The sequence below is a fragment of the Lithobates pipiens genome, unplaced genomic scaffold (genome assembly GCF_037356315.1).
Source record: "Lithobates pipiens isolate NorthernLeopardFrog02 unplaced genomic scaffold, aLitPip1_a1.2 Scaffold_19, whole genome shotgun sequence".
Lineage (NCBI taxonomy): Eukaryota > Metazoa > Chordata > Amphibia > Anura > Ranidae > Lithobates > Lithobates pipiens.
The window spans coordinates 370,709,149-370,722,683 of record NW_027507764.1 but is presented as its reverse complement, the minus strand read 5'-3'; the positions used below and the strand labels follow the sequence as shown (position 1 = coordinate 370,722,683).

The 13,535-nt window shown below is 44.0% G+C and overlaps 1 protein-coding gene across 5 annotated transcripts in view; it reads left to right on the top strand.

Annotated features, from left to right (window-relative positions):
• Positions 1 to 13,535, top strand: part of DCDC2 (doublecortin domain containing 2) — a 298,898-nt gene that overhangs the window by 274,458 nt on the left and 10,905 nt on the right. For all 5 annotated transcript variants that reach the window (XM_077492274.1, XM_077492275.1, XM_077492273.1 and 2 more), the window contains one exon: positions 9,924 to 10,316. In XM_077492274.1, coding sequence (XP_077348400.1) covers positions 9,924 to 10,316 — 393 coding nt within the window. The remainder of the gene's footprint in view (positions 1 to 9,923; positions 10,317 to 13,535) is intronic.

Sequence of the window (13,535 nt, the reverse complement as noted above, 5' to 3'; positions counted from 1 at the left end):
ACCCTCCCGATTCTTTTAGGAACCATAAATTAAAAATACAAAATTGTTATAGAAGTACATAAAAAGAAATTAAAAAAAATTTCTTTCAAATACCAATTGAAAAATATATTTATCAAAAGGTATCCAATAAAATAAAATAAAGATTTACTCAACAAGCACAGTGGTCGATCCCTAATTCTAGAGTCCCCTGGGTGAAGTTTGAGAGTGACTCGATCGCTCCATTCTTCCTCCCTGGACTTATGTGGTCAACTAATCGTCCTCACTCGACGCTAAACACCCGTAATACTATAGTGGTGGATTGCCTCTTACTGTGGCACCGCTTTAAGCAGAAATACGACCTTGTCCTGGGTGGCTCTATGGGCGCCTCCTTCCTAGGTGACCCTAGGTTCCCCCTGGCTTACCTCCATCCTGAATCTTTTGGTATGTGGGTCCATTGTGGGCTTACCCAGCTGAAGGACTTTGTGTCGGGCTCTGGCTTTGTTCCTTTTTTCGACACTGCAGGCCCAACACCAACTCCCGGATTCTGAACGTTTTAGATACCTGCAGATCCGCCACTTCTTTCTCTCCCGTTATGGACTCCGTCCCCAGGCACAGCTCACTATCTTTGAAGACGTATGCTTTAATTTCCCACGTCAAAGAGGATTGATCTCTCTGATATATAAGGCCCTGGAGGGACATTCGGATGGTCAATCTCTGCGTTATAGAACGCGCTGGGAGGAGGAATTGGCGCTGGAGGCAGGAGTGGTGGATTGGGAGGAAGGTTGGAACAATATGCGCAAATGCACCAGATCCCTAACTGTTAGGGAGACGGCCATCAAAGTTCTCACCAGGTGGTACTACACCCCGGTACGATTGCGCCAGATTTATCCCCTTACATCCCCCAACTGTTTTAGAGGGTGTAATCACCCCGGCACTTTTATTCACATTTTTTGGGACTGTGACTTAATTCGTCCTGTCTGGCAGGAGGTCCTGAGACTGATGGACGGGTTCGCTGGCCGAGCACTGTCCCTCTCTTATCACCACTGTCTTCTCTTCCAAACCCCGCCTGACACTCCTAAACACTTTGTGCGGTTGGTGCACTCTATGTGCGTCGCTGTACTATGGACTATTGCACTTCACTGGAAATCCCAGTCGATACCATTAGCACAGGTTCTCTCACGTATTGATCAGGTGATGTTGTCTGAAAAGATCTTTCACACTTTACATGATACGGAACGAATTTATGACCTTAAATGGAACCCATGGTTCCTATTTCGCTTATTGAAGTGATCGCACCTTCGGTTTTTTCATGCAGCTTTTTTTATTTTTTTGCTCTCTATTTGCATCTTTTCCTCTTCTCCCTTTGTTTCTTTCTGTTCTTTTTCCCCTCTTTCTCTTTCATGTTCCTTCTTTTGTATTTTGGCTATGATGGTCAGCTCATTGAACGTGTTAGTCTCCTTTCCTTCTCTAACCTGTGGTTGGATGTGAGACCCATACTGTTTATCTGTAATTGGTGGTTTGTCCTGCAGTGTTCTGCTATTTGTTTATCACCTGTCTGTAACCTTATCATCCAACTACTTTTGCTAATGTTGAAATTTGATTCATTTTGCTGACTCTGTATTTCTGTTAATGTCTTTAATAAAATCCTTTTTGAAAACAAAAAAAAAAACAATCTCCTGCGCTCAGGAGCTAATTCCATATGTACGTGGTGTAGCCAACCCTTTGTACAGAATATGGAAAGTCAAAGGTCTTGCTGCCCTCCTCAGAACAATGGGTGCCCTTAGAGCTGAAACATATAGAAAAACAGGTAGGGCGCACCGACCTTGCGCATTACCAAAGATAAAATTTACTTAAATAGTAAAGGCAAGAGTCATACTCACAAACAAACGTTTAACAAATGCTGAGGCTCTGATGAAGAGGCTACTCCCTCGTAACGCAGAAGCCATTTGCGATACCATCTGGTTCCTCTTAAACACCCGGACGAGGTTGCAGGTGTCTAGAAGACACAGTTCCAAATTATTGGAGCAATGTTAAGCCTTTTTTAAATGTTTGTTTGTGAGTATGACTCTTGCTTTTACTATTTAAATACATTTTATCTTTGGTAATGCGCAAGGTCGGTGCACCCTCCCTTTTTTTCTGTATGTTTCATACTACAGAGTAACCTGTGCATAGGGGTGTCACTTTGCTTGATTGGGCTCTCTGCATCTCAAAAGCAACCCCCCTGATAATCTTTTGTGTGAAAGAAAGGCCAGTTGGACTGCAGAGAGATGCCTGGGGAATGGTGATAAATGGATCTCAACAGGTCATTGTTGGCATGAAAAGTATATTTTTTTAAATACCTCACCTGGTACCACACCTCTTCCACCTGACTGTATTTTTACCACTTCAAAGATCCTAAGAACTAGACTTGGTCCAGCTCTGGGCATCCGAATGCAACCGCCTTTCTTACAGGTTCTGCTCAGAGACAGATCTATTCTCTACACATTAAGGTTGCACACGCCACTTACCATGATCCCCTGCAACCTCAGCTGTGAGTTATTATTTTCCTATATACTCACTTTCTCTCCACTCTACATCTTTACCAAGATCTTTGTTATTTCAAAATGACTACACCATAAGTGCTCTCCTAGTTCTCAATGGCCAGCCCGGGCCCTCTGAGTTTACTGAATTACCTATGCAGGGTGACACGGCAGGCACTTTTGCCAGTGACACAGGGTAAAAGAGGCGTATTGAATGCAAATTCATAGAAGTCCAGTCAATAACATTTTCTTCCAGCTGAGGTCAGAATTGCATTTTTGCACGATGGGTCAGGTCCTTCCCATCACAGCCCCTGTCTTCTCTTAGGTAGGTTCCCATTTCTGCAACTGGAGAACGCACTCAAAATAGCACATATTCCTGATCCACATGGGAACGTGCTGCACTTTAGCAGATACACAGAGGTGCCATTAATTCTTGATGGCACCCCTCACATTGGCACCTGTGGTGCCTTTTCACACATGCAAAACCACATGTTGCTTCAGCACCATGCGGATTGGTGCAGCACTATTTAAAAAAAAAGGGTTTCATCACAGTTCCCCCCCTTCACCTCAAGCCCCCCCCTTCACAGTAGTGTCCTCTGCTCCCCCTCCTCACACTCCCTTGATATCAACCTCCTCAACAATACTGTCATATGCCCCCTTTACTGCAGTGTACCCTGCCTCTTTCATATCATTCCCCAACATTACTGTCCTCAGTCCCCCCACGTTACAGTTTTCAGCTCCCCCACATTACAGCTCTCAGCTTCCCCACATTACTGATTTCAGCCCCCACATTTTTTTACTCACTCCTCCACATTACAGACATCAACTCCTCAACAATACAGTCCTCAGCCCCTCCACATCATAGTTTTCAGCCCCCCACATTACAATCCTCACCCCCCACATTGCAGGCCTCAACCCTCTGCACATTACAGTTCTCAGCCTCCCTGCATTACAGTTCTCACCCCCCCCCCCCCCCACATTACAGGTATCAGCCCTTCCCACACATTACTGTCCTCAGTCCCCCCTCCCCCACATTACAGTTTTCAGATCTTCCTCATTGCTATCCTTAGCCCCACACATTACAGTTCTCAGCCCCACCACATTACTGTCCTCAGCCCCCCACATTACACTTCTCAGCCCTCCCACATTACTGTTCTCAGCACCCCCACATTACAGCCTGCAGCCCCTCCACATTACAGTTCTCAGCCCCCCTCACATTACAATCTTCAGCCCCCCCATATATTGCAGTCCTCAGCCCTACCACATTACAGTCCTCAGCCCCCCACATTATAATCCTCACCCTGTTTCACATTGGTGGCCTCAGCTCCCCTTTGACATTGCCCCCCCCCAATGCCCTACCTTACGCAGACAGACGAGAGTTCAGGAGAAAGGTTGCTATTACCGTCCTGCATCCTATCAACCAATCACCTGCTTGTTAACTCGGGCAGCTCCCATCTTCCATCCAGAACTTTAATGCCTCCCATTGTCAGCTTTGTGATAATGACAGCCGAGATGGCTGGGGGGGAAGAACTGGTTTCTAAATTGCAGGACCTCAACAGTCCAGATAGGACAGTAGCTCAATCCAGAATGACAGTCTGCCATTTAGTGATGCCTGGTGTAAAACAAGATGGCCGCATGGGCCACCAGGAGCAGGAGTAGAGTCTCCATTGCAACCTTTCAAGCTCCACCAATGTTCGGAGGTATCCTGTTCCCAGTGCTTTGCACAAATATCTCTCATAATAGTATCGATGAAGTTATGTGCTCTTTTTGCTGGAGTGGTTTCTTCTGGAGCTGGAATCTCAGGGCCACATGATTTTAGCATGGGGCTGCTTCTTATTGGTGCAGAAGTACCTAGAACAGGATGACATGAGAATCCAGAAAAAGGAGATCAGGAAGTAGAATCAACATTCAAAGATCAAAAAATAGGATTTTTATAACAGCTTACCTGTAAAATCCTTTTCTTGGAGTACATCCACTTAGCAATAGTAGATTTCAACGCTGCCTGTCCTTTTCTAGGACCTTCAGGCAAAACATACAAAGCATCCGTTTTCCGAATCTGAGCAGTCGCTTCCAAATAGATTTTGACTGCTCTCACTACATCCAGAGAATGCAGTGACTTTTCTTCTGTAGAACAAGGTTCTGGAAAAAATGAAGGTAGAACAATATCCTGGTTTAGATGAAAACCTGAAACCACCTTTGGCAGAAAGCTAGGATGAGGACATAATACTACTCTATCCTTGTGAATAATTAAATAACAATACCGATAAGGCCGAGACTTGGCCTTTGATAGTACTAGGGGCCAGCTTCATCTCTAACCCCATTTGCAGAAAGGCAAAGATTCTACCTATGACATACTTTCTGGGATGCCAACCCCTGGATTCACACCAGGAAACATATGCCTTCCAGACTCTATAATAAAGGACTCTGAAAGCTGGTTTCCTTGCATTAATCAATGTTGATATCACTGAACCTGAAAGCCCACGATTCTTCAGAATCCCTTGTTCTTGACACAAAGTTGTCGACTTTGCTGTTGAACCTGGACACAAACAGATCTACATCCGGAATCCCCCATCTCTGGCATATAGCCAGGAAGATGTCGGGGTGAAGGGACCATTCCCCGGGAACAACTGCTGGCGACTCAAGTAGTCCGGCTGTCAATTCTCTATCCCTGGGATGAAGATTGCTGATATGCATGGCACATGCTTTTCTGCCCAGGCTAGGATATGGTTTATCTATTCCTGGGCTGCATGACTTCTGGTGCCCCCTTGGTGATTGATATAAGCCACTGCTGTGATAATGTCGGACTGAATTCTGACAGGATAATTCTGCTGAATGTCCAGGCCCTTAGGGCTAGATGCTCTGCCCGAATCTCTAGAATATTGATGGGCAAGGTTCTTTCGGTCCCAGACCATTTTCCTTGGACACAGAGTGAGACTGACAAGCATGGAATCGGGTACGTGCTCTTGACAGCCCCCGGTGACGACTTTAGGCATAAAAACATTTACTTTAAGGAGAAACCCCATAAGAATTAAAAAAATCCTTAGTCATCTCCACTTACCTTATCCTTCTGCAGGGTTCTGTGGTAAACCAAACAGACCCAATCTTCACCACTCAACGGGGGCCCCTTTTTATTGGGGGTTCCGCACCCTTGGACACGTAAAGCACCCCGCCAGGAAATATGGCTGACAAAAGCAACCACTGGATCCCGGGGTCCAGATCTCTAAAAAGAGAAGCGTTACAGGCAAAACCTTGTTTCTTCCAACACGAGGCCCGGGTACCATTCAATTTGGCCTAAAAAGACACTTTGAATGGATCCGGCTGCGTGGTTTGCCCCGGCAAGGATTACTCCAGCGGGGCTCAGCACAGCACATCTTTACTCGTGACCAACACCTAAGACACTGGCGAAAAAACTGAGGAACTCCCGGCAAGGGGAGGGGTTATATAGGGGGCTAAACTTCCTGTCTAGGGTGTGCCAATGTCCATCACCTAAAGGTGCCTATATAACCCATACAGTAATTACTGTGGCTCTGTGTCCGTGGTCTACGATAAAGAAATATGCAACACCTAATTATAAGTGCATATGCACTTAAAGTTTTCTTTTAGTCTTCCTGCAAAGTCTCACAACTACCTCCTGACCCTGCCAGTAAAGTTCACCTAAGCAGCTTTTTTATGATGGGGTAACAATACTGCTGCCCTGCTCCTAAATTCAGAGCTGTGTTGTCGCCTTCATGTAGGCTGTGCCTGTTTGTAATACAGTGAGATGAAAAGATGTTGTAGGGGGGAATGGCTGTCAGCACGGTCACTATTGATTCACAACCCTGTAGCTTTTCTATTAGGCCTCATGCACACAGGATGTTTTACAAACTCTCCTAGAAGCCTTTTCTCCTGGCAGCAGCATATTGGCAGAAAAAAACACTTGAAGTTTGCAAAAGTGTGTAATGAATTTAGGCGTGTTAATTCATTTCTTTGGTCAGAATAATAATTTATTCTGGCCTTGAAATGAATTAACACTCAAGTGCTAAACACGCCTAGCGTCAAGCGTTTTTCTGCCTAAACTCTGCTGCTTCTGGAAGCACTGGCAGTGGGTTTTTTTTCTGCCCCTAAAAGCCTCTGCCACTAAACAATGCACTCTGGTGGCTAATAGCTCCTATCCCACCCGCTCCTCTCTCCTCCTCCAAAGGTGCTTCCTAGTGTACACTGCCTGTAACACGATCGCTGAATTGGGGCAAAACGTGATTCATCAAACTTCCCCCCATTCACAGATCCTATTAGATGCTGTATACTCTGCATTATAAAAAAAAAATCCCAGTGGAGTAGGAGGCAGGTCCCTGCAGTGGCGTAACTAGAACCTTCAGGGCCCCCGATGCAAGAAACCACAAAGGGCCCCCCTGACCCCCAGCCGAGGCCCTTCCCTCCAAGCTTGGTAGCAGAACGCCAGGGCCCAGTCGCAAGTGCAATGTTTGTTTTATTTTCTTTGTCTACCATTTGTTTTATTCATTTAAAAAAATATATACATTGATTCAGGAGCCCCGTTGGGGGCTTTGGTGAAATATCAGAAGTATAAAAAGACCTCTGATGGTTCACTTTTGAGACGGAGTAAGGAGATTGAGGACACAGCCTCAGCTGCACAGAATGAATGGACAGAAAAAGATCTGTACAGAGTTTCCCATTAATTCACAAACGGAAGCATAGTAAACACATGTTTACTATGTTACAATTATGAATAGACAGAGTTGATGATCAGTATGGATCACTGACTCTCCATTCAAAAAAGGCTTCATCCTGACAGATCCCCCCAGCAGCTGTAGGGAGAGGGGAGAACCCTGTATAGCTGTGGAGATGGGGGGGGGGGGGGGTAGGAAAAAACACTGGAGGGCTGGAGAGCACACGGGGGGGGGGGGGGGGGGGGCAGCAAAAAACAGCGTCGGGAGGTGGCTCCATATTGAGGAAATGTTCTCCCAATTTCCCCCCTCTTCTCTTCCTCTACCTCCCGCAGGCATTCAGTGGCTGCAGGAGGAAAATGGAGAGATCAGTTCCTCTGTGCCAGTGTTTCTCAATCTTTATCCAGTCAGGGCACTCTTGAAACATACCCCTAGGTAAATGGGGCTGCACTGCAAGCACCCCGCAACTGTGTGCATTACATGCAGGTGCAGCATAGTGATGATGCATTTAGGGGGTTAAAACAGGCGGTGAGGATGTAACATATTGCCTCTTTACCGCCTGTCAAATGCCTCTGAAAAGTGTTTTGAGCATGGATCACTTTTCAGAGGAACTGCATTTTCTTGCTGGTACTTTGAACAAGCGGTAAAAAAAAATTAGTTCTAATTGTACACATATGGGGGTGTCAGGATTAAAAGTATGTGCATATATACACACTCATGTAAACACACATGTACGCACATACACACACATTTACATACACATATATAAACATACACATACATGCACACACACATACACACACACACACACACACACACACACACACACACACACGTATAAACACACAGTAGATAGATAGCCTTTTAAAAAATGACAGTGCTGTACCTCTCTGCACAGTAGGAGGAGCCAAAGAGCACAATACACACTGTGCTTTCACTTTAGGCATAATCAGTGTGACGAGCCCCCCGCAGTGCCGATTTACAGTCTTAATTTAAGTATTGCTACCCCTTGAAATTTTCCCCATTTTGTCATGTTACAACCAAAAACATAAATTTATTTTATTGGAATTTTATGTCATAGGCCAACATAAAGTAGCACATAATTGTGAAGTGGAAAGAAAATGATAAATGGTTTTCAATGTTTCTTACAAATAAATATTTGAAAAGTGTGGCGTGCATTTGTATTCAGCACCCTTTACTCTGATACCCCTAACTAAAATCTAATGAACCAATTGCCTTCAGAAGTCATCTAATTAGTTCACTTGTGTGTAATTTCATCTCAGTAGAAATACAGCTGTTCTGTGAAGCCCTCACAGGTTTGTTAGAGAACTTTAGTGAACAAAAAGCATCATGATGGTCAAGGAACACACCAGACAGGTCAGGGATAAAGTTGTGGAGAAGTTTAAAGCAGGGTTAGGCTATAAAAAAAATATCCCAAGCTTTGAACATCTCACGGAGCACTGTTCAATCCATCAGCCAAAAATGGAAAGAGTATGGCACAATTGCAAACCTACCAAGACATGTCCACCTAAACTGACAGGCTGGGCAAGGAGAGCATTAATTAGAGAAGCAGCTAAGAGGCCCACAGTAACTCTGGAGGAGCTGCAGAGATCCACAGCTCAGGTGGGAAAATCTGTCCATAGGACAACTATTAGTCATGCACTTCACAAATCTGACCTTTATAGAAGAGTGGCAAGAAGAAAGCCATAAGAAGTCCTGTTTGTAGCTTGCGATAAACCGTGTGGGGGACACAACAAACAGGTGGAAGAAGGTGTTGTGGTCAGATGAAACCAAAATGGAACTTGCAGTTTTTGCGAGAAGCCATGTGGGGGACACAGCAAATGGGGAAAAAGGTGTTCTGGTTAGATAAGACCAAAATGGAACTTTTTGGCCTAAAAGCAAGATGTTATGTGTGGCAGAAAACTAACACTGCACATCACCCTGAACACACCATCCCCACCGTGAAACATGGTGGTGACACCATAATATTGTGGGGATGATTTTTTTCAGCAGGGACAGGGAAGCTGGTCAGAGTTGATCGGAAGATGGACTGAGCCAAATACAGGGCAATCTTAGAAAAAACCTGTTTGAGTCTGCAAAAGACTTGAGACTGGGGCGGAGCTTCCAGCAGGACAACAACCCTAAACATACAGCCAGAGCTTCAATGGAATGGTGTAGATCAAGCATATTTATGCATTAGAATGGCCTAGTCAAACTCCAGACATAAATTCAATTGAGAACCTGTGGCAAGACTTGAAAATTGCTGTTCACAGATGCTCTCCATCCAACCTGACAAAACTTGGGCTATTTTGCAAAGAAGAATGAGCAAAAATGTCACTGTATAGATGTGCAAAGCTGGTAGAGACATCCCCAAAAAGACTTACAGCTGTAATTGCAGCAAAGGGTGGTTCTACAAAGTATTGACTCAGGGGGCTGAATACAAATGCACACCACACTTTTCACATTTTTATTTGTAAAAAAATTAAAAAAACATCCTTCAACTTCATAATTATGTGCCGCTTTGTGTTGGTCTTTCACATAAAATCCCAATAAAATACATTTATATTTTTGGTTGCAACATGACAAAATGTGGAAAACTTCAAGGGGTGTGAATACTTTTTCAAGGCACTATACTTCATTACAGGTAAAGCTATAGAGAATTGTTTTTTTAGCTAAACTTCAGCCTTAATAAGTATGCCACTTACTTTGTGCACGCTATTTTCCCCAAATGACAGTGACATTGTGAATGTATGTTCTTTTACAGAGAGTGGCAGAAACTGTTGAGGAGGAGGTACAGGACCACGAAGAGGCTGATGGTGGAGAAGCTGTCGATGAAGAAGAAGAAGCAGACGACGCTGGTCATGACAACATCCCGCCAGATGAAAATGAGGAGAATGGCATCCTAAATCATAAAGTGGAGGCCAGTCATGAAAAATTAAACAACTTCATAGATGATGATGTGGAGGCCAGTCATGAAAAATTAAACAACTTCATAGAAGAAGATGTTAATCATGAAGCTGAACTACAGGAGGAAGACCAACATTTTAATTCATCGGACGTGAATGGTGAAAATCCAGAGCAAATAAATGGGGATATGTATGAAAAAGAAGAAGGTGAAGATGAATTCCCAAATGGAAACACAGATGAAAAAAGTCAGGTAATTATAAAAAAAAAACTGCTAAACTAGATTTATTAAAATTGATTGTCTAAAAAAAAGTTGACAACTTCACACTCTCAGCAGTGCCCACAACCAGGGGCGGACTGACAACTAATGGGGCCCCCGGGCAATAGGAGATTATGGGGCCCCCAGGCAATAGATCACACAGTATACACACATATACAGTATATACACACACACACACACACACACACACACACACACACACACACACAATATAAACACACATTATACACACACAGAATACACATACACACACTGAAAAGATACTGGAGAGGCGGGGCAGCTATAATCTTGGGATGTTTAAAAAAACACACATTTTTACATACTGTCCTTGGTTTTATTGAGGCTGGCAACCCTGATGGGGCCCCTTAGTGGCATGGGGCCCTCGGGCAGTGCCCGAGTGTCCGAATGGTCAGTCCGCCCCTGCCCACAACATTCACATCTAGGTATAGGCAAGCTTAGAAAGTCTCCTACATATTATTTCTATTGCTTATGCACAAACTAGCTTTTTTTACTTTGGGTCTGTTTCACTTCCAACATATTGCCCAAAAGCTGCTTCTTTAGTAGCAGCAAGAATTGTCTTTTTTGCAATCCATGAGAATTGGTCAGGCCTGGATGGACAGCAACACTGGGAAAGCATGGTCCATAATTCTGTCTATTACAAAAAAGCAGACATTAATATATCTTTATAATTATTTGCCTCCATATACTTACTCATAAGACCCCTTTCACACTGGGGCCACGGCCTCATTAGCACTCCCAAAACGCCCCTGCCCATTGCAATGCCTGAAAAGCTCTTTGGAACTCACCCACGAGTTGTCGTTAGGAGCACCTTCTTAAACTGACAGGACTAATCTGTGTACCGCATGAGCACATACCCTAGACAGTTTATGGGAGCCAGAATTATTGTTGGTTGGTAGGGGATAAAATATTTATTTTACTATAACAGTTGTATCATGTGTTTTTTCTGGATTTGTGGCTGATATTCTGTCTCTATCATTTAAAATACACCTATGATAACAATTATAGACCCTTTATTTCTTTGTAAGTGGGCAAAAACGTACAAACTCTGCAGGGGACCAATTAATTATTTTTGACACTATAAATATTCTAATTTCACTCATTAAAAATCATTAGATTTCATTAAAACAGCAAAAGACATTACCCAAAGTGGATTTTGTTGTCGGAATGTCCGACCGTGTGTACAGGGGCTCAGTGTCTCACTGACACTTCCCTACAGGAAATATGGAAAAATCATGTGCGTTGTTGATGAATAATGTGATTTGAGATAATAACAAATTGGAAAAAAATTATTTCAGCCCAAAATTTGTCATTGTATGAAAAGAAAAAATACATATAAAATTAACTCAAACCTGCAGGTGTCAGAAGTGCTAAAGTACCGTATTTTTCGGACGATAAGGCGCACCGGATTATAAGGCGCACTAGCAACGACCGGCTAATATAATGGATATTTCCATATATAAGGCGCATCGGACTATAAGGCGCACTGGATTATAAGGCGCATTTAATGAAACACAACTCGGATGCGGTACTGTAAGTCAAATTTTATTCAACTCTTTAGCAATAACCATAAAATGGTCTATAACAATAACTCTTAACACTGTTCAATTAAATACAAAACCAGACAATTATTTTTTCACTTTATTCTTCAATAACTATTAACACTGTTCAGTTACCGGTGAATACCGTACAAAACCAGACACTCACTTTTTCACTTTATTCTTCTCCCGCAAATCCATCAAATTCTTCATCTTCAGTGTCTGAGTTTAACAATTGGGCGATTTCGGCATCAAGCACGCCCGTATCCCTCTCATCATTCTCATCAGTATCCGAGTCAGGCTCGTTGCTGTCATCGGTACCGGTACTTAGCTGTTCAGTGATAATTCCGGACTTCTTGAAAGCTCGGATTACACTGGTGACTGATACCTTCGCCCAGGCATCCACGATCCACTGGCAGATAGTGGCGTAACTCGCCCGGCGTTGCCTCCCTGTGTTGGTGAATGTGTGTTCGCCTTCTGTCATCCAATGCTCCCACGCAGCTCGCAGTTTAACTTTAAACGACCTGTTGACACCTATATCTAGTGGCTGCAGTTCTTTGGTTAATCCACCTGGAATGATGGCAAGCACCGAATTAGTTTTCTTCACTTGGGCTTTGACAGTATCTGTCAGATGGGCGCGCATGGAGTCACAGACCAATAGGGATGGAGATTCGTGGAAAAAGCCGCCCGGTCTCTTGACGTAAACCTCTCTCAGCCACTCACTCATCTTCTCCTCGTCCATCCAGCCCTTCGGGTTAGCCTTGATGATGATGCCAACCGGAAACTTTTCTTTTGGCAGAGTCTTCCTCTTGAAAATTACCATGGGTGGTAGTTTCTGGCCATTAGCCTGGCAACCGAGAACTACAGTGAAGGATGACTTTTCGTTTCCTGTAGTGCGTATAGATACCGTACTGGTCCCTGTTCTCTCGACAGTATGGTTTACAGGGATATCAAAGGTAAGGGGGACCTCGTCCATGTTGGTGATGTGCTCTGGTCGGATTTTCTGTTCATTGATCTTGTTCTTGCAGTAGGTATGGAAAATGGCCAGCTTTTCTTCGTAATCCTTTGGCAGTTGCTGTGACATAGTGGTTCTTGTGCGGATAGAGAGATTCCGCCTTTTCATGAAACGGAAGCACCAAGAGGGACCTCCTCGAAAGTCGTTGATCTCCATGTCGCGTGCGATCGCTGTTGCTTTGAGTCGAATAGAGACAGTAGAGACGCTTCTACCTGCGGTTCTCTGTTCAATAACCCACTGTTCAATTTTGTCCTCCAACCGTGGCCATCTTGCTTTGTTTCCTCGGAAACTCAGTTTGGTCTTCTTTACCTGGCGCAGGGCATCTTCTTGCTTCCTCCACTTTCGTACCATTGATTCATTAATGTTGAATTCTCTCGCAGCTACTCTATTTCCATGCTCTACTGCATGACTGATAGCCTTCAGTTTGAAATCCGCTTCGTAAGCATGTCTCTTAACAGGAGCCATTTTTGGGGCAGCGGGTATACCGTAGAAAATGAACGAATGAATGCGCACACCTCCTGACTAAGATGGCCGTAATGCTCACGAAGCTGCACTGCTTGGATTGGGCATTACGGCCATCTTAGTCAGGAGGTGTGCGCATTCATTCGTTCATTTTCTACG